The sequence below is a fragment of the Sciurus vulgaris genome (assembly GCF_902686455.1).
Source record: "Sciurus vulgaris genome assembly, chromosome: 4".
NCBI classification, from domain to species: Eukaryota; Metazoa; Chordata; class Mammalia; order Rodentia; family Sciuridae; genus Sciurus; species Sciurus vulgaris.
Genome location: NC_136464.1, coordinates 138,652,920 through 138,675,686, shown reverse-complemented (window position 1 = coordinate 138,675,686; position 22,767 = coordinate 138,652,920). Strand labels below are relative to the sequence as shown.

Genomic DNA, 22,767 nt, shown 5'->3' with positions numbered 1-22,767 from the left:
AAGGCAAAATTTTTGTTTGATTTGATTAAAATTCCTCCCTCCCCTCCCCTCCCCTCCCCTCCCCTCCCCTCCCCTCCCCTCCCCTCCCTTCCCTTCCCTTCCCTTCCCTTCCCTTCCCTTCCCTTCCACCAGGGATTTATCCCAGGGGCACTTAACCACTGAGCCATATCTCCAGCCCTTTTTTATTTTTTATTTTGAGATAGGGTCTCACTAAGTTGCTTAGGACCTCACTAAGTTGCTGAGGCTGACTTTGAACTCACAATCCCCCTGCCTCATCCTCCCAAGTCACTGGGATTACAGGTGTATGCCACCATGTCCAATCTTAATGGTGTTTTTTTTTTTTAATTTTAAGTTGTAGATGAATACAATACCTTTATTTATTTTTATATGGTGCTGTGAATCGAACCCATTGCCTCACACATGCTAAGCAAGTGTTTTACCACTGAGCCACAACCCAGCTCTCAAAGGTGTTATTTTTTGATCAGTTTTTCTTATTATTGAATTCTTGATAGTTTTTGTTCTATTTGTTTATTTGTTTTATTGGCTTTGGGGATTGAACCCAGAGCCCTGGGCATGCCAGACAAGCATTCTATTACTGAACTACACTCCTAGCCCAGCTTTTTGTTCTGAGATATTAAAAAAGGAAAATGTTTATTTCAACATTATCCATCTGTATAATTAAGGTCAGCAACTGGTGTATAAAAGATAAATTCCCCAATTTGTCATTCTCAACCTTTTGAATTAAAACTTAGGCTAAATATTAGTAATATCTTGATTTATAGTGAGGTTTCCTTGGGAAAGATTTTGGTTTGTAATATGTTTGTGAATTGGGGAGTAAATGTTAACCATTATTTTATAGAAAAGTGATTTGTATGTTACAAATAAAACTGGTACTAAAACACAGGCTTCCTGATTTCAAATTCAGTGGTTCTGCTAAATGTATAAAACTCTTGCTTGTGTAGTTGCATAGCTACCAGCGTTGAAATCCCTTTTTTGAGAAGAAAACTCTTATCTCCATTTTCCAATTAATTACATCTTTCAGTAAATGCTTAATGTAATGTCATTTACAGGATTACTATTCCTAAGATTTAGAATGACTAATTATCTCTGTGCCTGTAGTCTGAAAAGCTCAAAGAATCTTCATTATTGCAAGTTTTTTGTTTTGTTTTGTTTTGTTTTTGGTTTCATAGTGGACTTTTTTTGGGGAGAAGTTAGTGTAAAAACATTAAAATTCACAAACTTTAAATAAGACAGTAAAATTATACCTTGTAGCTATAGTAATCACTATAGTAATCACAAATAAGGTAAAAATCTAAATTATTGCCTAAGCAAACCCTATTCTGTCAGGCTTCTGTTGCAAACCCAAGGCAGGAAACACTGCGATTATAAGCGAGCCCAATGATGAATTTGCATGTGAAGTTGGGGGAAAAAAGCACTTTCAAATTATGGTGTCACAACATCCCAGCCCCAAAACTGCAATTTTACTAATGTCCTGCAGCAGAGTGCATTAGTAATTGTAGCCATGCATTATAATTCTTACTTCATAAAGAATAATCAGGGTTTTTTCTTTCCCCATGACATATGTTTTATCCCTTGAAGATCTTTCTGGGACATTCTTTCTCCACAGTTGAGTCCATTCTTCTGGCTGAGAGAATAGGGATTCCAATCTGATTGTTACTAACAAGTTAATGAGGGATTTATTTTGGTTATGGAATCTTTATTTAAGTTTTAAAAAATATAGCTAGAAATATGCTCTTGAATCTAAAAGCATTTTTGACCAACTTAAACATGTCCTGGCAAAATTTACCACCTGGCGGGGTTCAAAACCTGCCTATATAAGTGTTCTCTACTTAGCAAGTACACTTGAGTGAAGTGACAGATCCTTAGGAGACCCTGGGGTGGGAGCAGGTGGTTAAGGGCAGAATTAGATGCTATCCATGGCTTTGAACTCGCTGAGGGCCTGCACAGGGTTCACATGCTTCTTCTGAGATGCCCGCTTAATCTTGGTCTGTGTCTCATCCTGCTTCTCTCTCTTCACCAAGGGCTTCTTCTCAGGTGCCTTCATCTTCCAGGACACAGCAAGAAGGTTGAGGGAAGCCATGCCCTGGGACTTTTGGTATTTGGTGGAGGCCACATAGGATGCCTTCACTGTCTGTACCACAGCATTCATCAGGTTCTTGGCTGCCTGGATCAGGGACATGGCGCTGTCCACCTCAGAGACCACAAGCTCTCCACCAAGGTTCTGGACCTCAGCCTTGACCTTGCTGCAGATGTTGAGCTGGTGGCAGTAGAGGGTGATACACTGCAGGTAGGCCAGCAGGTCCTGCTTGCAGGCCGAGTCTGGACAGTGATCTGCAATGGTTTGGCCAAGCTTATCCATCCTGATTCCTGCCTCAGCAATTTTCTTGGCAGCACTAATCACATCTGCTGTATTTTTGAGTGGTCCTTTACCTCGGGTAGAGTCAGTCATCTCCATCATAATCATACACATCCACTTGGCCAGCACAATGATATCATTGCCACTGTCATCCCATTTGGACACTTCAGCATCCAGCTTGCTCTTTTCTTCCTGGAAACTGGCCACCTGTTCCGCAATCTTTGCTTTTTGCTCCTGTGGAAGCTGAGCCATGATTGCCCGGGCACTTTGGCCAGGTATCTGCTGGTCATCTTCTGTCTGGATGCTTGTCCTGCTTCTGACATCGAAATCTTCTGTCTCAAAGTCAGAGTCATCCAACTCCTCAGGGGTCCTTATCATCAGCACTGCTTTCCAGATGTCCCGGATGCCATCATATACCAGGCGAGAGGCATCGATAAACTCGTTATCATCCATAGGCTGGGCAGGGTCTGAGTTGAGGGCTTCTATAGCTGCTTCCACTTGCTCTGTGAAATGTAACATGACTGTGTTGGACAGCAGCTTGGTGGTTTCCAGGACTTTTTCTGTGTAGACTCCTGGCTCATAGTTGTCCATCTCTGAGGTGACTACATGAATGACCCGGGCTGCCCGGCCTTGAATCACACCAGCCATGCGGTCCAGCCCATCCACATCTTTCTCTTGGAGAGCAATGACACATTTGTTCACATCTTCCAAAATGTGATTCTGTGAGACAGCCAAGAAGTCATCAATGGAAGTAATGTCATCAATAGCATCTGTGAGAACACGGACTTGTTTTTCCCACTGTTCTTTAAAAAGATCCATGTTCTCTTGGGCCAGTTTACTTTGTGATTTTGCTGCTAAAGCCAATGCAGCATTGATTACCTGAGGACAGCGAGCTTCTAACTGGCTTGCAGACATTCGAACAAGCTTTATTCCTTCTTCAGTGTTTGAGATGGAACAGGCCAAGCTGGCAACCTCAATCAATTTGTTGGCATGTTCACGAAAAACTTGGGCATACTCCTTAACTTCTTTCTCATTTCCATTCTTTGCAGCGTCAATCAATACTAAAAGTGGAATGCTGGTTTCCAGGAAAGAATCTGAAACGTGGTCCATGACAGTTTTGCGAAGCTGTCTACGCAAGTCCCTGGTTTTCTTGGTCATTTTATATACTGCAGAATCAAGTGCATCACTTCTTTCTTTACGTCCAGCATTGTCCATGTATTCTGAGAGCAGGTCTTGCAAGGCCTGGCGGACAGCATTGCACTCTGCCACAATTCGCTCACGCCGGTCACCACGTGTGCAGGACGAACCAGTCATCAGGGCAACTTCACTAATTATGCTTTCCAGGTGCTCCTCCAAGGAAGGCCTAAAGCGCTCCTCACTGAAGCTCAAGGGGTCCACAATGATTTGTTTATCAAAATTATTGAGAGCATATGCCAATTCTCCTACTCCTCCACCGGGATGCTGGGAGGCATCATCTGATGCAGTAGCCTGGGCTGCATTGGAGATGCCTGTGACTGCCTGTTGAAGCTGTTTGTATATCAAATCCCAGTTGGCCTTATAGGCTGCAACATCAGGGTGCTGTAGGCATGCCTGGGATGCAGTATAGAGGATTGGAACATTTTTCTGCAGGATTCCTCTAGCTGCTGCCATCTGATCACGATGGCCCACATCTTTCAGTTCCTGTTGTCTTTTAGCTGCCATAAGGTTTAGCTTATCCACTTCGGGTTTCAGGGCTTTATACTGTATTCCTAAGTCTTGTTCATTGCCAGCATTCCTCAGTTTCAAGATTCCATCTTCCACAACTTTCAGCTGAACAAGTAATTTGTGGACATCTGTCATATCAGCCAAAATCAGCAGCCGGGTAACAGCAGAGAGCAAAGCTCGAGCTGCCCAACCCACATTGCCTTGCTTCTCGGAAGAACAGGGATCATCTGCAAACTCTCCTGCAGTACTCTTCATCAAATCTCCTTGCTTCCGAACATCTTCTACAGCAGCCACGAGCTCCTCCTTGAGAAACTGACTCTCCTTTGCAATTTTATCTCCCTTCTCCAAGAAATTCTCAGTTGCTTGTTCAAAAGATGCAATCAAAACATGGGCCTTCTTAGAACGACCTCTCTTTTTGTTAGAGGACCCCTTACTGTTGGCCTTTACCAGGGTTGTAACCTGTGTAACAAGAGGCTCCAACAGTCTTTCAACTGCCAAAGTCCTGATCTCTAGACTTTTGGGGTTCCATTTGAAGTTGCCTGTGTGAACAGCAGTCATTTCTGCGGCGAGCGGAACAAAAGCTGGACTCCAGAGGCACGAAGCCAATGGCCGCCGCTTCGTCCACCTCCGGTCGGGCTCAGAGGAGTAAAAGGGCCGCCGGGCGCAGCCTACCGTGGGCCCCGCCCCGCGGCCGGCCCCGCCTGCCCTTCCTGGCCTCATTATTGCAAGTTTGTTTAAATTTGAATAAGTGGTATTAGGGATTCCAGGAATATAAAATGGAAACTAATGTGGCCATTTGCTTGTCTAAATATGGATTAGAGATTGAAATTAAGTTGCAAAGTCTCTTTTCCATCATTTTTTATCGAGCACGGATTTTTATTTTTGTATCTGTATTTTGTTGAGAATCTGAAAAAAACTATTGACCCATTGCCAAGAAAAAAGCACATATTTGTAATTTATAAGGGTGTTCAAGGCTTCAGAAGTTCTTTAGACCCAAAATAAAAGCATTTGTAACAGGCTTGCCCCTTCCCATACCTATCCAAATTCAACAGCCTTTTCATCACTACCATGAACTTTATTTATTTATTTATTCTGGTCCTGGGGATTGAACCCAGGGGAACTTTACTACTGAACTACATCCCCAGTTCTTTTTATTTTTTATATTGAGATAGGGTCTCACTAAGCTGCTGACAGTGTCCTCAAGTTTGCACCTGTCCTGTCTCAGCCTCCCAAATCACTGAGATTACAGGAATGCAGCACTGTGTCCAGCCATTATAACAAATTTTAAAGGAAAATTCATTATAGCCAATATTATAAAGCAGGACAATATCAGGTATTAATATATTTAAAAATGACTATCTGGAAAACCAAGATAATAGTAACTTATTAGTTATTTCAGAATCAACTTTTCATAATAAAAAACAAAAGACCCTCTTCACAGAAACTGCCAAACCTCAGGAGCACCATGGAGGCAGCTGACTATGTGCAGGATAAAAGGACTCCCTTCTTCTGACTCTGCTATTTGCAGATATATTTCAGTAACCTCTATTCCCCACATCTTTGACTTGAAAATTCAAGGTGTTTCAGGGAGCAGGAAGGGAAGGAAACATATTGTTTAAGACATTTTTCCTTTAAAACAACCTTGTCTGGGGACTCAACTCTCTGATGGTCAACCTCTTAGATTCTATCAAATTTTTAATTGGACACAATACTTTTATTTATTTATTTATTTTTATGTGATGCTGCGGATTGAACCTAGTGCCTCCTCACATGTGCTAGACAAAGGTGTATCTCTACCTTTGAGACACAACTCCAGCCCCAAACTGTTACTTGGAATTACAATGCACCTTCCTCCCTCCCCACTCCTCTCTATTTTGGCAGTGCTGGAGTTCAAACACAAAGCCTCCCGCATGCTAGGCTACCACTGAGCTACATTCCCAGCCTATAACTATCAAGCATCTCAATGACAACTATTCTTTTGGAGCAAACTAATCTTTAATTCTAGGAAAACTAGTTAAGTAGGACTTTATGTAAATGGAATGCAAAATATTTCTGCCAAAATTAATGTTTATACCTTAAAGAAATAGAGGTTCTAGAAATCTCAGTTGTATGCAACAGAACCTTAAATTAGATCTTCATAGAAGTTTTTGCCTATTGCATCTGAAAAATTCAGCAATGGCATTCACTTCAGGCAAAGCCTAATCCAGAGCGTCACTGTCCTCAAGGCTGTCTTTGTACAGAAAAATATCACCAGACAATATTTTTTCTTACTTTATGCATTAGTTAGGATAGAGGTTGGTTGTACATAATAGAAACCCTATCATTGTTTAAATAAGTTTCTCATAGAAGTTCAACATTATGTGGACTCTGATCTACAAAGTCACTGGAGACCCAGGCTTTTCTGTCTTCCTGTTCTGCTGTCCTTAGGATATTGTCCTGGTCTACATGGTCCAAGTTGGTTCACCTTCATGTGCACATTGCAGCCACAGGGAAGGGGAAGGGGAGGACATGATTCCACCCTATTAGGTTAAGTTGTATATATCACTTTTGGTGACATAAAATTGGCCAGATCTTAAACATATGGCCAAATGTAGGTACAAGGGTAACAGGAGAAGTTAGTTTTTATTCTGGGTCAATGAATATCCAATAATTCAGGAGTTCCTTATTCTAAAATGAAGGAGAAATATAAGGTTAAATAACAATCTCACACCAGGTTATCTGTTAAGCTAGATTTTATCACTTGGCAGTCAGAATGATTGCCAGACTAAGATCTACCTGGTATCATCTTAGAAACCCCAAGGAAATGGGCAATATTCCGGGACAACTTTCATAGAAAATTAGATTCGTGGACCTTTACTATAGTGAGTCTGAGGTCAACTCCTGGACTACCTAGGCCTGGTCCTCCCTGATTTGCTGGAAGGTGAATGGTTCTGGCCAAGAAGGTGACCAAGGAGAAGATGACCAGGTCAAGGAAGCACTGTTTTGCAAGAAGCTCCTGGCCCAATGAAGCTGGGACATCAGCTTGGGTGTGATTGGAGAGCACTAATGGGGAGATGAATGTCCTGTGAGTCTGTGGAGCCAGAAGCAGCACATAAGCCAAGGTCTCCAAAGGCTTCCTTCTTTCTAGGCTGGGACTGGCCAAACCAGAGTGCTCACAGTTGATTCTCCATGCCTGACCACAATTAAGGTGGTTAGATGATATGAGCAGTTGCTGCATCCAACAAGGCCAAACTTGCAGTTCTGGCAAGGGGCGATGGGGGATGAAAAAAATACATACTCACAAACATAGATTTTGAAAATAAATAACTGGGATCAGGTAGAGTGTTGCTCTCTGATAGAGAAGAAGATCTAAAGAGTTATGCCAGCCATTTTATTTATATATGTCTCATTATCAAGTTAAAGACTATGTAAGCATTATTTTTTGTATTCAGGTAAGTTGTAGAAACTAGAACATCCTATGTACCTTTCCACAGTTGCAATCCACAATTGCAAAGTGCAATCTTAAGAGCTTTGTGTAGCTCTCAAGAAAGTCCACTGTTTAAAATTACTGTGAAGCAGGCAGACTCAGGAATAGTGGAGCTGGTGAAAAATTGTGATTGCCTAGCATAAGAATTCCTCTATTCCTAGGAGCTATGTTCCTGAGATCAAGGTCAGAGCTGATATAACTCTTACAAAGAACCGCCTCATGCAGGGCATTACCAGAGCAGCTAAGCATCCTGTGCCCTTGCACAGGAACATTCCCAGGCACCAGGCATGCCACAGCCATGAGATCATCAGAAAACCCCCAATCTCAATCACTGCTCTTCCATCCACTATCACCACTCTCCACATCTCTCCCTTTTTTGTTTTCTAAATGTAAGTGATGGGTTAAGACTTGGAGTCATTGGATTTCTCCATGGAAGATTCAGCATCCTATTGTTATAACACAAAAGAGAATTAGTAGCAAATATATAATTCCAAAAATGTACCATACTGTATTACTGTATGTTTTAACATATTCCAGGGATTAAAGCCATTTAGATCATTAAATATTTGTTCAGCAAGCCATGTGGGATCCACAGAATCAATTTGGCTTTCTTGAATGTCCTAGATAGGATGATGTAATCCTATGCCATAAGATCTGGGCTGTCATCATTTTTCTGCCAAATGCCCATTAAGTGATTTTTAACTTTCTCCAGATCTTACCGAGAAGAATTATACTTTGTTGCTGTGACAAAAACATACCCATAGTTAGCATGGTAACAGAGCTTTTGTCTAAATTTAAGGGCAGTAAGTTTATTTCCAATATTAATAACTGTAGCTTTTAAAGAATTTAATTTCCCTTTAACTTATCATCAATATTTTTCTGATATTGTAAAGTTTTAGAAGTATTCTGAGCCAAGGCATTAACAAATTGAGCATTTTGTATGTCTTTGGATAAAGCTACAGCAGCAGTCATGACAGAGACTAAAGCAACTATTCCAATTATAACAAGACCAAGAGCAAGACAGAGCACTGGGCATGAATCTGCTGTAGAACTTGAACTCCAGTATCAGAATACCAGGGCTCTGAAATATTAGCTGAAGTCATAATAAAAGAAGGTTGTCAACACCAGTGTTCCTTGTCCTCTATTATACTTAGGAATGCAACTAGTCAAATGACAGTTATAACAAATTACATGATACTATTCTCTTATCCTATTTACTTTTATATTTCTAGTAATTAAAACATAAGGGGCAGGCAAATGGATGAAATTGGAGAACATCATGCTAAGTGAGATAAGCCAATCTCAAAAAACCAAAGGATGAATGATCTCGCTGATAAGCAGATAAAGATGCATAATAGGGAGTGGGAGGGGGGCAAGAATGGAGGAAGGAGGGACTATATAGAGGGAAAAGAGGGGTGGGAGGGATGGGGGGAAGGGAAAAATAACAGAATGAGTCAAAAATTATTACCCTATGTAAATGTATGATTACACAAATGATATGCCTCTACTTCACGTACAAACAGAGAAACAAGATATATCCCATTTGTTTACAATAAAAAAAGTAAAAAAAAAAAAATAAGGGGGTACTGGGGATATAGCTCGGTTGGTAGAGTGCTTGTCTCACAAGCACGAGACCCTGAGTTCAGTCCCCAGCACTGCAAAAAATAAAAAAATAAACAAACAAACAAAAACGCAAGGGGATTGTACACAGGCTCATACCCTATAACAAGGAGCACTCTAAAATCTTTATTCACAGGATCAGGTAGGGGAGTGCCAGTAAAGTTAATGAAATCTAAGGTGGCTATAGAATGCCAAAGATCTCTTTGTATGCCACCACCACTGAGCGTCAGAACATTACTTCTGAATCCTCCAGGGGCAATAGACTTTTGATATGTGCCTCTCATCAACTTTGTGAGAGCAATATAAAATATATTCATTACTGCCATAGATATTATGACGTTCTGGCCAAGTGTTGACACACTCCATCCATTTAGGAAAGGCACACAATTCTGTAGTAGTATGATTATGACAGTTAGGTATTGGTGGATGTTCCCTGGGAGACATGGTTATGTCATCGGGCAGTCCCATTTTTATAATGGTCTGAATGTATTTAGTTACAAGGGTCAGTAAGTTTGGCTACCTTCTCTCCCCCGTATGTTGTCTTATCTTCTGGGACCACTTTTAACAGCTGGTATTGTTACTGTGGGACCAACATATAGGCAGACTCCCACCATATCCAGTATAATTAAACCCAACTAAATGGACAGGTGTAATATATCTAGCTGAAAAGCCTTCCATCATGTATGTATCATTAGTAAATATTGGAATAGATTCTCCAGTCCACATAACTAAAGGTGGAGCTGGAAAGTAAGTCTGGTAAGTTCCCCCATGAACACTGCTTACCTAAGAGCTTAATAAAGCCAGCATGACCACAAGCATTGTGGCAGGAGATTTAACATTTCTCTGTTGATCTACCATCTGTTCAGCCTGGTGTGTCAGATTCTTCAATTGTCCCCACATTGGCAGACCAACCTTCTGGGTTCATCAAGTTCTCTTCCTCTTCTTCCCCAACATCTCATTTTTGATGGGTATCAGGATCAACACTTCAGTTATTTGAAATGTGGTTGGAGGCTTTGGAATGCTGCCACACTACAGTATTCAGAGGAGTAGGAGGACATGGGGACATCAGAGGGTGAAGAAATCCAGGCTCTGTACCAGACCCAAATTTGGGGCAATTGAAGACATGCATCCTGGTGATTTCTGCAATCAACACAAGACTGGCTAGTCCTACTCCCATTCCAGAATGATTTGAGGAACTCCCTGGGCTCCTGATGCTCTCTGTACATAAAAGGCAAGGACACTTCATCTTGTATTGATTAAAACTTCATGGTTTTAAGTGTGTCCTGATACCATAGCTGATGAGCCAAAGTCTTGTCTTGGAAATGTTCTAACTTCCTAAGTGAAAAGAGCACTGAGAAATGGCTCTGTATAATCAATGCCTATTACCTTAACAAATGGGTGAATTAAACAGACACTTCACAATAGAAGAAATACAAATGGCCATCAAATATATGAAAAAATGTTTAACATCATTCGCAATTAGGGAAAGGCAAATCAAAACTACACTGAGATTTCATCTCAAGCCAGTCAGAATGACAGTCAACAAGAATACAAATGATAATAAATGTTGGAGAGGATGTGGACAAACAGGAATGCTTTTACACTGTTGATGGGACTGTAAATTAGTACACATACTGTGGAGATGTCTCAAAAGATTACATATGAATTACCATATGACCCAGCCAAGCCACTCCTTGGTATTTTATCCTAAAGAATTAAGATCATCATACTATAGTGGTACATGCATATCCATGTTTATAACAGCACAATTCACAATAACCAAATTATGGAACCAGCCTAGGTGTCCATCAATGCATGGATAAATTTTTTAAAATGCAGTGTATATACACAATGGAGTTTAATTCTGCCGCAAAGAAAAATAAAATTATGACATTTGCAAGAAAATGAATAGAACTTGAGGTCATTATGTTAAGTGAAATAAACCAAACTCAGGAGATCAAGGGTCATATGTTTCCTCTCATATGTGGAAATCAGAGAGAAAAAAGGAAAAGAAAGGTGGGGGTGGGGTGGGGAATCTCATGAAAATCAAAGGGAGATCAGTAGAGGAAAAGGACCAGGAGGTGGGGGGAGGGAGAAAGTGCTGGGGTGTGACGTTGACCAATTTATTGTTATATTGTGTGCATGTATGAATATGTAACAACACATCTCATCATTATGTACAACTATAATGTACCAATTTAAATAAACATCAAAAGAAAAAAAAAGGAAACACAAACAATAAAAAAGTAAAATAAAGGGCTGGGGAGATAGCTCAGTTGGTAGAGTGGTTGCCTTGTAAGCACAAGGCCCTGGGTTCAATCCCTAGCACCCCCCCCCCCAAAAAAAAAGTAAAATAAAAATGGAACTATACCCCCAAAACAATGCATTACCCAGGGATAGAGAATAAACAGTTATATGTGTCAACTAAATTGTTTGCTTTAAGAGTCAACCAATTTTTATGTAAGCTCCCCTGAGTAAGGAAATTTCAACTATAATTTTTTGTTATTTTTTTCTTTGCCTAGCTTTTAAATGTCTTTCATGCTTCTGCAGGTTTTTCCCATTTCATACCTTGAATAAACTCTTATAATTAGATAGAACAGCAAAAACCAAAATCTAACAACAACAACAAAAAAACTCTAACTTAATTTCTTGCCCAAATCTTCTTTTCTTTTCTTTTTTTGTTTGTTTCTTTGTTTTTGAGATAGGGTTTCACTAAGTTGCCCAATATGGCCTGGAATTTCTGGTCTTCCTGCCTTGGACTCCTGAGTAGCTGAGATTATAGGCCTACACCTCTGTGCCGGGGGCCCTGCTTACTTCATGTACTTAATTGTGCTTTAGTCAATATATACCTATAGAGTCATTATTTTGTGTGCTGTGAAAACTCCAGAATAGCTGCCAAAGAACATTTGGAAATAATTGCTCCTGTTAATTATGTGCTGTAATTTTTATTATAAATACCGGGCTGGGGAGATAGCTCAGTCGGTAGAGTGCTTGTTTTACAAGCACAAGGCCCTGGGTTTGATTCCCAGCACCACAAAAAAATAAAAAAATAAAAATAAAGTACCATTTTCATTTTAAAATACAAACAACCCTTATTTTCATAATAGATGCCTAACCTCTGGGAACAAGCAAGGAATAAATAATACTCGAGTTAGTAGTTATTTGTTTTCCTGTATTAAGACTCCATTGTCATCGCTTCTTGGCCTTTTGGCTAAGGTCAAGTGTAGTACCTGTTCTTATCAGTTTAATATCTTATACACCCTCTATCCCAGGATCATATAGTAAATGGATTTCTTTTCTTAAAAAGATTCCATTGTTCAATTCTACTAAGTCTCCTGTAAGCTTAAAAACAAAATTTTTAAAGGATTTTTAATTGGCACAGAGTAATTATACATATTTATGGGGTATAGCGTGACATTTCCATACGTGTATACAATTTGTAATTATCAGTTCAGAGTAATCAGCATATCCATCACCACAAACACTGATCTTTTCTTTGTATTGGGATACACATTCCTTCTTTCCAGCTGCACCCCTGTAATCATTAACCACCCTCTCTGTATTCCCCCATTCCCATATACTTTCCAGGAAACCACTATTCCACTGTTGCTATGATATCAACTTGTTAGCTTCCACGTATGTCAGAAAAGGCCAAATTTTTTTGAAATATACTGTGACTAGGTTTCTCTTGATATTTTATACATATTGCTTGTTCAGTATTCTGGTCCCATTTCTTTGTTTCTGTTAGTGTCCTTCTCACAGGTGGGAAGTATCCAGTTTGTTGATATGTTTACTCTATTTTTTTGTCTTCTTCACTAGAACATATGTTCTATCATTGCAGGGATCATGTAATACCTTTTTGAAAGTTCCTAACATAGTGCCAAGCCCTGCATTGGTGCTCAATGAATAGTTGTTCAACAAAGAAATACGTAAGTGTATTTGGTGTTTATTCACATTCATATGATAAACACCTACATATCCAGCTCTCATCTCTATGTTAATTTTCTATCTTTCAGTGAAAGAGAGCTATTATTAAACTGTTTTGTCTGGTTGTTATAGCAACCCACTGGTCTCCACAACTACGAGTTATTTCTGATGTGCATATTCTACTAGATAACCCAACAATGCATAATGCTTTCAATTATGGAATGAATAATGATGTTATTATGAATCACATTTCTCACACTATATACTTCTCTGCCTTTTATGAAGATGGTGAAAAATTAGAAGGGAAATTCAAATCTGTTCAGACCAACAAAGGCTAGGAGGCAAAAGCAAAGCAGTCTGACACACCTCCACTCCCGATTCTCATACTGCCTGCAAGTTTCTTCACCTTGCCTCAGGCAGCCATGAACTTGGTTGGGTTTTCTGTCCAAGTTGTTAGGAGAGTTTTGAAAATTAATTGCTACAAAACAAATTTGAAAGTGCTCTGTGAAAGCCTAAAATTGTCTCCTCTTCTCTTTGTTGCCTGTTACTTAAATTTCATATTAAATTAGCAAAATGATAACAGCCCTACCAAAATTGAAAAATTTACTCTAAAAAAAGGGTCAAAATCAGGTACCCTGTTCCCTTTACTCATATTTCAAGCACAGGAACTGAAAAGGGTTTTATTAAACTGGGTTAGGTCATTATAGAACACTCATCGCCATTTCAATGAAACAGAGTTCATCCAAGCCATTCAACCAGCCATGAATTTTTAAAAGATAACTTCAACATTTTATTATCTTTATAATAAAACAATGAAACTTAGAACTGGATCATTTGCTCCTTTTCTTATCTCCTTCCAGTTCAAACTACTTGCATTTCTTTAAAAAAAAAAAAAAAATTTTAGCTGTAGATGGACACAAAATCTTAAATTTATTTATTTTTAATGTGGTGCTGAGAATCAAACCCAGTGCCTCACAGACATTAGGAAAGTGCTCTACCACTGAGCCACAAACCCAGCCCCTGCATTTCTTGACAACCACCCTTCTCTTAGATCTGCAGTCAGGCTTATCACACTCAGGCCTCAGCAGAATCTTGGTAGTTTTAACGTTTTTCCTGAAAATTGGCTTAGTCGCTCACCGTAGCCACTGTTTCCTGTCATAATGCAGCTTTCTGTGTGCATACAGACAATCCTTCCCCTGCTTGGACTGTGTCACTTTATGGGGTTTGTGTTTCTCACCCTTCTTACAGAACGTCCAGCGGGTTTTAAGAAAATTCATCATGTTTGCAGGAGCATTATCGGCATGGAAAGGAAGAGGTCCTTTGGAAAGGTCCAAGAATATGGTCTTTAAAAGATACGATTTATTTTGTAAAGGCAGATATCATAAGAGGATTTTGCATGTATTATGCTTCATGTTCTTTTCTGTAGGTTTTGGCTGTATATGTCAGGCACCACCCAGATTCAATAGTCACCAGCAAACAGTCCCATACATAACCTTATTCAAAATAAGCATACTGCAATTTTCCTGCCTCCTGGGCTTCTTTGATATATGCAAGCAGTCTCCACTTCAATACATCCAGCTGTCTTTAATAATACACTTTGGGGAGTGTTCTCAAGAGGAGAAAGTGAAAGATAAGAAGGAGCAGTATATAGGGGTGTCAAGATTGCAGATCTTGGTAGTAAAACCCCAGACTGTTCTGATCTGTGTAATTATAAGAATATCATTTTGGTTTTCTAGAAATCTCCATGCATTTTTATTCTTGTAAATAAACATCGAATGCTGCACAACACAGCAAACATCAGACCTTTGAGACATCTAAACCTAAAAATCTGCCTATGATTAAAATTTGAAAAATATGCTGGGTGGGGAAGTGCACACCTGTAATCCCAGCGACTTGGAAGACTGAGACAGGAAAATGTCAAGTTGGAGGCCAGCCTCAACAACTCAGCAAGACCCTAACCAACTTAGTGAGACCCTATTTCAAAATAACAAAAAATAAATAAAAAGGGCTGAGGATGTAGTTTGGTGGTAAAGCACCTGGGTTCAATCCCCAGTACCAAATACAAGCTAAATTGCTGAGGCTGGCTTTGAACTCATGATCTTCCTGCCTCAGCCTCCCAAGCCACTGGGATTACAGGTGTATACCACGGTACCCAGCTCATAATTTCTTGATATATAAACATGTACAACTAGTGGAATCAAACAGTGTGATACTGGCGGAAGGACAGTATATAGACTGATATAGATTTGATTGTCTGATGACCAACTGGTTTTGAGAAGAGGGCCAGTTCATTCAGACTTCCACAGATGATGCTGGATGCTTATGGGTAGTGGAATGAAGTTGTTCATTGTTGGTAGGAATATAAAATGGTACAGCCACCATGAATAACAGTTTGGCAGTTCCTCTACACTTAGCTAGGTATGGTGGCAAACACCTATAATACCAGTGACTTGGGAGGCTAAGGCAGGAGGATCTCAAGTTCAAGGTCAGCCCCAGCAATTTAGTGATACCCTATCTCAAAAAAAAAGTGGGAGGGTGCTGGGATGTGAGTCACTGAAAGCACACCTATGGGTTTAATCCACAGTTACCAGCAGGGAAAACAAAACAAACTAACACAGGCCCAGCAATTCCACTCCTGTTCAACCACAGGGTTGCACAGGGTCTGAGAGCAAGTACTATTTTTCTGATCCCAAAGAAAGAAACTGAAGGGCCTCACTGAGATTTTGGACATTTTATTACTCACATGCTCTTTGGTGGCAGCAGACCAGAATAAAATAGAGGACTTCCTAGGCCAACTGCTCATGAGGGTTTCTTCAGACATTTTCTGAGGACTTGATTTTACCACCAAGGTCCTTCTTCTTTGTTTCTCACCTAAAGATTGGAGATAAAGGAATTAGTTCAGTTTCCCTTTTCCTTGTCCAGCAATACATTCTTGAGAGTCCTTCTTAGATCACCTTTAGAAACATCAAACCTTCTAGGAACTGATTTATGTCTACACTAATAATATCCAACATATTTGAAAATAGGAATTAAAATATTTGTATGTTGCCAGGTGTGGAGGTGCATGTCTGTAATCCCAGCTACTTGGGAAACTGAGACAGGAGGATTGCAAGTTTGAGGCCAGCCAGAATAAGTTAGTGATAATCTTTTTCAAAATAAAAAATAGAAAAGGCTAGAGATGAGACTCACTGGTAAAGTGCCCCTGGGTTCAATCCCAAGTACCAGGAAAAAAAAACAACAAAAACCCTCCTATGTTGTTAATATTTGAATAAGTCTCTCCCAAGCCCATGATTTAAAGGCTTAGTCTCCATGGCTTAATTGGGATGGAATCTTTAAGAGGTGGGTTCTAGTGGAAGGAAGCTAGGTCATTGGGGGTGTATTCTTGAAGGAGATACTGGGACCCTAGCCCCTTCCTGTCTTACTTTTTCACTTCCTGGCCACCATGAGGTAAGCAGTTTGTTCTACCATGCGCTCCCCACCACCATGTTCTGCCTCACCACAGACCCAAAAGGAAATGGGACCAAGTGGCCATGGACTGAAACTTCTAAAACCATGAGCCAAAATAAACCTTTCTTCCTTATAATTTGATTATTGCAGGTATTTGTTACAATAACAGAAGGTTGACTAACATACAGAAGTGTCCAGAGAGGCATGTGGTATATCCATAAAATGGAATATTATTCACCTATGAAATTAAATACTTATACATGCACAATACCTTGCAATCATCATGCTAAGTGAAAAAAAAAAAACCAGTCACAAAAAGACAAATTTTGATTCCTCTTGTATTAAACATTATGAATTATATCAATATCTAGAATAAGGAAATTCATAGATACAGAAAGCAGATTAGAGGTTATCAGGCAGGGGCTGGGGATGGCAAGTACTAGAAAGTTGTTCCTTAATGGTTATAGTTTCTGTTTGGGATGAGGAAGATGTTTTGAAAATAGATAATGGTAATGGTTGTGTAACATTGTGAATGTAATTATTGTCACTGAATGGTTTCCTCAAAAATGGTAAATTTTGTTATTTATATTTACCACATACAATTAAATATAATTTATCAAGAGATAACTTTTAAATGGAGATTTTTGTTTTTGTTTTCTTTTTTAGTCAGACGAAACAAATAAAACTAGTTATTTTAGAGTCAGTAGAGGGACATTTTAGTTTTAATCTCAGTAAGTAAAACAACACACTTGTTATAAAAGCAAACATGGTATGAATACCAAAGCACAGTACCTCACAAACCAAGTGTATAAAATGATTTTACAATTTTGTATGGGAAACCCTGAGTTGCTATAGTGCTACTACCTCTCCTGACTTTCCTCCTATGTCCCTAACTCTGCTTTATCTAGGCCATCTTTTCAGTCTCTAGTCTTCCGCTCCTCCCTTAAGCCTTTCTGGTCTTTCTAGCTCAAGTTTTAGCCATCTTTTCTCTAATCTCTTGTTATACCATTGCATGCAATCCTGGTTTGATATTGATGACTCCCAAATTTGTATCTCTAGTTGATATTTCCTTCTGAGTTCTAGAACCATATATTGAGTTATTTTGTTTGACAGCTATGCCTTATAATAAACATATCCCAAATAGATCTCTTTATCCTCACCCAGTCTCACTTCCAAGCCACTTCATACCTCCTATTTTGATGGATGGCCTACTGTCTACCTAGGTACACAAACTGGAGACCAGACATCATCTCTCCTTTTATCTCCCTCACTGTCCACACCCATTCGATTTCTCCACAAGTTCTTCCTTGCTTGCCCAGACTGGACTTGAATTTGGCATCTTCCTGCCTCAGTCTTCCAAGTAGTTGGGATTACAGGTGTGTGCCAGAGGGCCCAGCTACTTTATCCATTTTTAATATATACATGTGTGTGTGTGTGTGTGTGTGTGTGTGTGTGTGTGTGTGTGTGTACAGAGGAATAGGAGCTAGGGCTAGAACCTAGGGCCTTGCACATACTAAGCAAGTGCTCTACCACTGAGTTACATCCTTAGGCTTTTATATATTTTTAATATAAATAATAATGTTTTGATTTTTATTTGTTACTATATGACAGGCATTGTCCCAAGTGCTTTATCAACACACTAATGACTAGCATTAGAATTTATGTCTTTAAACATGCACTGTTCTTTCTGTTCTGGACCTTGCTTTTTTGACCTAACAATTATCTTAGACGTAAATTCATGTAAGTACACATAGGACTCCTTTTTTAACACCTGTACAATATTGCACTGAATGGATATAGCATAATTAATTTAACTAGTTTTGTATTCATAGTTCGTAGGTTGTTTCTAATTCCTGATTTAGAAATAATGCTACAATTATTATACATATTATTTCTCATGTGCATGAAAGTATCTGTAAGATGAACTTCTGGAAGTGAATTTTCTAGGTCAACAGATACATGTTTTTAAATTTTGATTTGTGGGAAAATCGTTCTCTTTACTGTAATGGTTGGATCAATTTATAATGTTCTAAGAATGTAAATGTAGTATAGATATAGTATGATGAAGTTCACAGAAGGAAACAAGAATGAGGTTGGGAAGGAACAAGTTCATTATACTCACAGGTTCCAGACAGGGGGTTATCACATGCATGCAGGGCCATAGAGGAAAGGCCAGGTTTTGTTCAGGGGGCAACAAACAGGATGGAACGAAAAGCCTAGGCCCGAGCCTTCATTTGGGAATTATAGGGGAAAGTCAAGGCAGGACAAAGTACACAGTTTAGGAATAGCTAATTTGAATAGCTCTGTCAGGCATTGGGCAGTAGGATGGTATCTACTTACCTGGTATTTGGGTTTCAGAATGATTTAGGGTAAGAGAATTATAAGTTGGCCCACTGTATCTTCTGTATCCATGAATTTAATCAACCATGGATTAAAAAACATTTAGAAAGGGCTGGGGTTGTAGCTTGGTGGTAGAGCACTGGCCTAGCATGTGTGAGGCACTAGGTTTGATCCTCAGTGCCACATAAAAATAAATAAAGGTATTGTGTCCATCTGCAACAAAAAATATTTTTTAAAAAATCAGAAAAAAATTGGGCCAGTACTTACTTATTGGGGTAAATAACAATTAGTGTCTAGGAAGCATTGCTGTTTCTGGTAGTGAGTTTAGGACTTGAATGAATGTGATAATGAGGGGGATGGAGCTGTGGCTCAGTGGTGGAGCATTTGCCTGGCACCTGTAAGACACTGAGTTTGATCCTCAGTACCACACATAAATAAATAAAATAAAGGTATTATGTCCATCTACAACTAAAAAATATATTTTTTAAGAAAAGAATGTGATAATGAGAATAAGAGGGAAACTGGCCACTTCCCTTGTACCTGAATCTTTAGGTGGGGAAGCAGAATGACCTTGGTTGTAAATAAAAAGATGCATTCATAAAATATCTGAAGAAATACATCTGTGCAAAAGGCACACAACCTACTCTGTATATATTTCCCTGCTTGTAGGCACAGTGGGGCCCTCCATTTTGTCCTGGCCTGTTGCCCCTAAGGATTGTTGAGAGTACTAAAATGTCAAAATTGCTGTCTCAGCTTTTTACTGTCATGTCCTGAGTCACTTTACTCAATATCCTTCTGCCATGATGTCCTGCCTTACTCTGTCTCTGAGGAATGGAGCTGGTCATTTGTGGACTGAGACCTCTGAATCAGTGAGCCCCCAAATAAACTTTTCCTCCTTTAAAAAAAAAAAAAAAAAACAGAAGTCCAAACCCTCTCTGTTGAGTTATCTAATCCAAGTTCTTACTTAGGCATCCATGAACAGTATGCTAGGGTTTTTGCATAATACGGAAAATGTGCTTTTTGGGGGGTCTTATATTAGGTATTTTTAGTAATCTAAAGATGATTTGAAGTATGTTGGATGACATGTAGATTATATGCACACACTATGCCTTTTTACATAAGGGATTTGAGAAACTGAGGATATTGGTGTCCCTGGGGGTCTTGGAACAAACCCCCTAACCCCCAGGATTGTATTGGCTTGTGTGTGTTAGATGAGGAGTCGGGCGGGACTACAGACTAAGGACTGCTTGCTTTGCATATTAAAGGCATCAGTGATCTTTTTGCTATCTTTGACAAAGGGCTAATGCTGGAAGGACAGTCTCAACCTTGTCAGCAAACTTTTTAAGATGTCAAAACACTATAAAACACAGAAGAAAAGAGATTAATATATATACTTTAACTAGCAGTATCAATTTTCCCACATCTTCACCAGTATTATCTAATTATTTGATCTTTGTATTTGACAGATGAAAATGACATTTGTAACAACAAATGTGTGATGTGCCAGATTCTAGTCTATATACTGGGAACAAAACAAAGTGCTTACCCTCAGGGAGCTTACATTTCCAGAAATGTGCAGGGTCTTTATAAAGAAAACTGTAATACTTACAACAAAACTTTTTTTTTTTTTTTTGTGGTGCTGAGGATTGCTTTGGACATCCTCTCCTGCCCCTAAACAACTTTAAAGACAAAAATAACTAAATGATAAAAATACACATTGATGAGATGAATGAATGTTAGAAAGATGGTAATTATTGCCAACTCAACAGTATAGTATAAAAATCCCAAGAATTTGGGAAGAGCAGGGGAGACAACTTGACAAAATGTTATTTGAAATAACAAATGAATATAAGCCATGAACATTTGAAAAAGAAGGGCTCTTTGAGGATATTTGCTCTATCAGAAGTTAAAACACTACAAAAACACATTCCATCAGTATGGTACTATGCAGTAACAGATACTCAAACTCCTAAGTTTATATGTATGTTGTGCCTACATATGAGCAATCATATTATTTTAATTATAGTTACTTAACATACAAAAATCTGATAGGTTTGTTTCCTATTACAGTTCTCAGAATTGATAAATACTGCATTCAAAATTAGTTTTGGCTACTTGGACCACTTTTTTTTTTTTTTTTTTTGGTACAGGGGATTGAACCCAAGGGTGCTTAACCACTGAGCCACATCCTCAGCCCTTTTTGTATTTTATTTAGAGACAGGGACTCACCAAGTTGCTGAGACTGGCTTTGAACTTGTGATCCTCCTGTCTCAGCCTCCCAAGTCTCTGAGACACATAGGCATGTGCCACCACACCCAGTGACCATGCTTCTTTGAATGTAATTTTACCAGTGTACCTCATGAATTCAGGTGTCAGAAGGGTTAACATGATAATGAAAAAAGCTCTACAGTGGTCATGGGAAGAGGTCAGAGATACTGGAATAAAACAATCTATTATTTGGATATTTACGTTTAAAATCAAAATATGTTACTTTTATAATTTACCAACACATATGTAAAATATATATATATATTAATAATAAAAAAGGGGGCTGTAGCTCACCGGTATAGCACTTGCCTAGATATGCACAAGGCTTGGGTTTGACCCCTAGCATCACAAAAAAAGAGAAACTTAAAAAGTCAGAAAATAATAATAGAAATGATCAGGATACAGAATACTTCTGAAAAACTCCAGCTAAGTAAAAAGCTGATAGGTTACGGGGCGCAGTTGCACATGCCTGTAATCCCATTTGCTCGTGAGGCTGAGGCAGGAGGATCTTGAGTTCAAAGCCAGCCCCAGCAAGAGAGGCACTAAGCAACTCAGCGAGACCATCTCTAAATAAAATACAAAATAGGGCTGGGGATGTGGCTCAGTGGTTAAGTGCCTCCGAGTTCAATCCCCAGTACCAAAAAAAAAAAAAAAAAAAAAAAAAGCTGATAGATTGTCTACTTATTCTTTCAAAGCAATCAAAATAGTACTATTCTTTGTAACTTACTGAAATACATCTTTTCTGAGCAATCCTTAAAATCTGATTTAGTTTGAGATATTATCATGAGAACAATGTTTAATTTCAAAGATTAAGGAGTTAGTTTTTAAAACAATAGATCTATAGATCTGGGAATGTAGCTCAGTGGTATAGCACTTGTCTGGAATGTGCAAGGCCTTGGGTTTGATTCCCCTATATTGCAAAAAACCCCAAACAAAAACACATCTAAAAGAGCACCTGAAGGTCCAGTTCAGTAGGAGGACATGTGTTTCTGTGTATGGAGAAGTTCAAGGGGGTTAGCCATGACAACATAGGAGACCCCATCTTAAAAAAAAAAAAAAAAAAAAAAAACCCAGTTCAGAGGCCCACAGCTGTAATCCCAGCAATTCAGAGGTTAAGACCATAGGATGGCAAATTCAAGGCCAGACTAAGTTACTGAAGTCCTAAGGAATTTAGTGAGACCTTTTCTCAACAAACAAGCACACAAAAAACCCTTTAAAGAGAAATACTTCTCATAATTAGACATGGTTTAAAAAAATGTCTTCAATATATTTTGTAGGAACTGAATGTAGGTATAGGAGCTTTCCACTTGTAGTTATGTATTCCAATTGAGAGGAGTAAAGGACCAAAACGTACTGCTCAGCAACCTGACAAATGACCTATAAGATACCTCTTCATACAAGTTTGGGTTTTTCTACTCATGAAGTATCCAAATAAGTAAAAGGAATAAATGTAAAGACAAATCTCCAAATACTATTTCACCAATGCTAATTTGAATCTTATCAGTATTAGAAGGAAAAAAAAACCCAGTATTTTACTCTTCCATGAAGTATTTAATAAGCTATTGTTTTCTTACATGTATACTAGTAATTGTAAAAAGACAAATATTTGCTAACAAAA

At 38.9% G+C, this 22,767-nt stretch overlaps 2 protein-coding genes across 6 annotated transcripts in view; both read right to left on the bottom strand.

The window, feature by feature from the left end:
- Positions 1-22,767, bottom strand: part of WBP4 (WW domain binding protein 4) — an 87,052-nt gene that overhangs the window by 43,917 nt on the left and 20,368 nt on the right. For 3 of the 5 annotated variants that reach the window (XM_079136530.1, XM_079136529.1, XM_079136533.1), the window contains one exon: positions 15,838-15,965. In XM_079136530.1, coding sequence (XP_078992656.1) covers positions 15,838-15,965 — 128 coding nt within the window. Of the gene's footprint in view, positions 1-10,217; positions 10,308-13,981; positions 14,795-15,837; positions 15,966-22,767 lie in introns of those variants that run through there. The other 2 variants (XM_079136532.1, XM_079136531.1) reach the window with 2 other exon arrangements.
- LOC306659975 (catenin alpha-1-like) lies at positions 128-4,816 on the bottom strand. Its single transcript, XM_079138017.1, has one exon. The coding sequence runs from the start codon at positions 4,799-4,801 to the stop codon at positions 1,925-1,927; it is 2,877 nt and encodes a 958-aa protein (XP_078994143.1). The 5' UTR covers positions 4,802-4,816; the 3' UTR covers positions 128-1,924.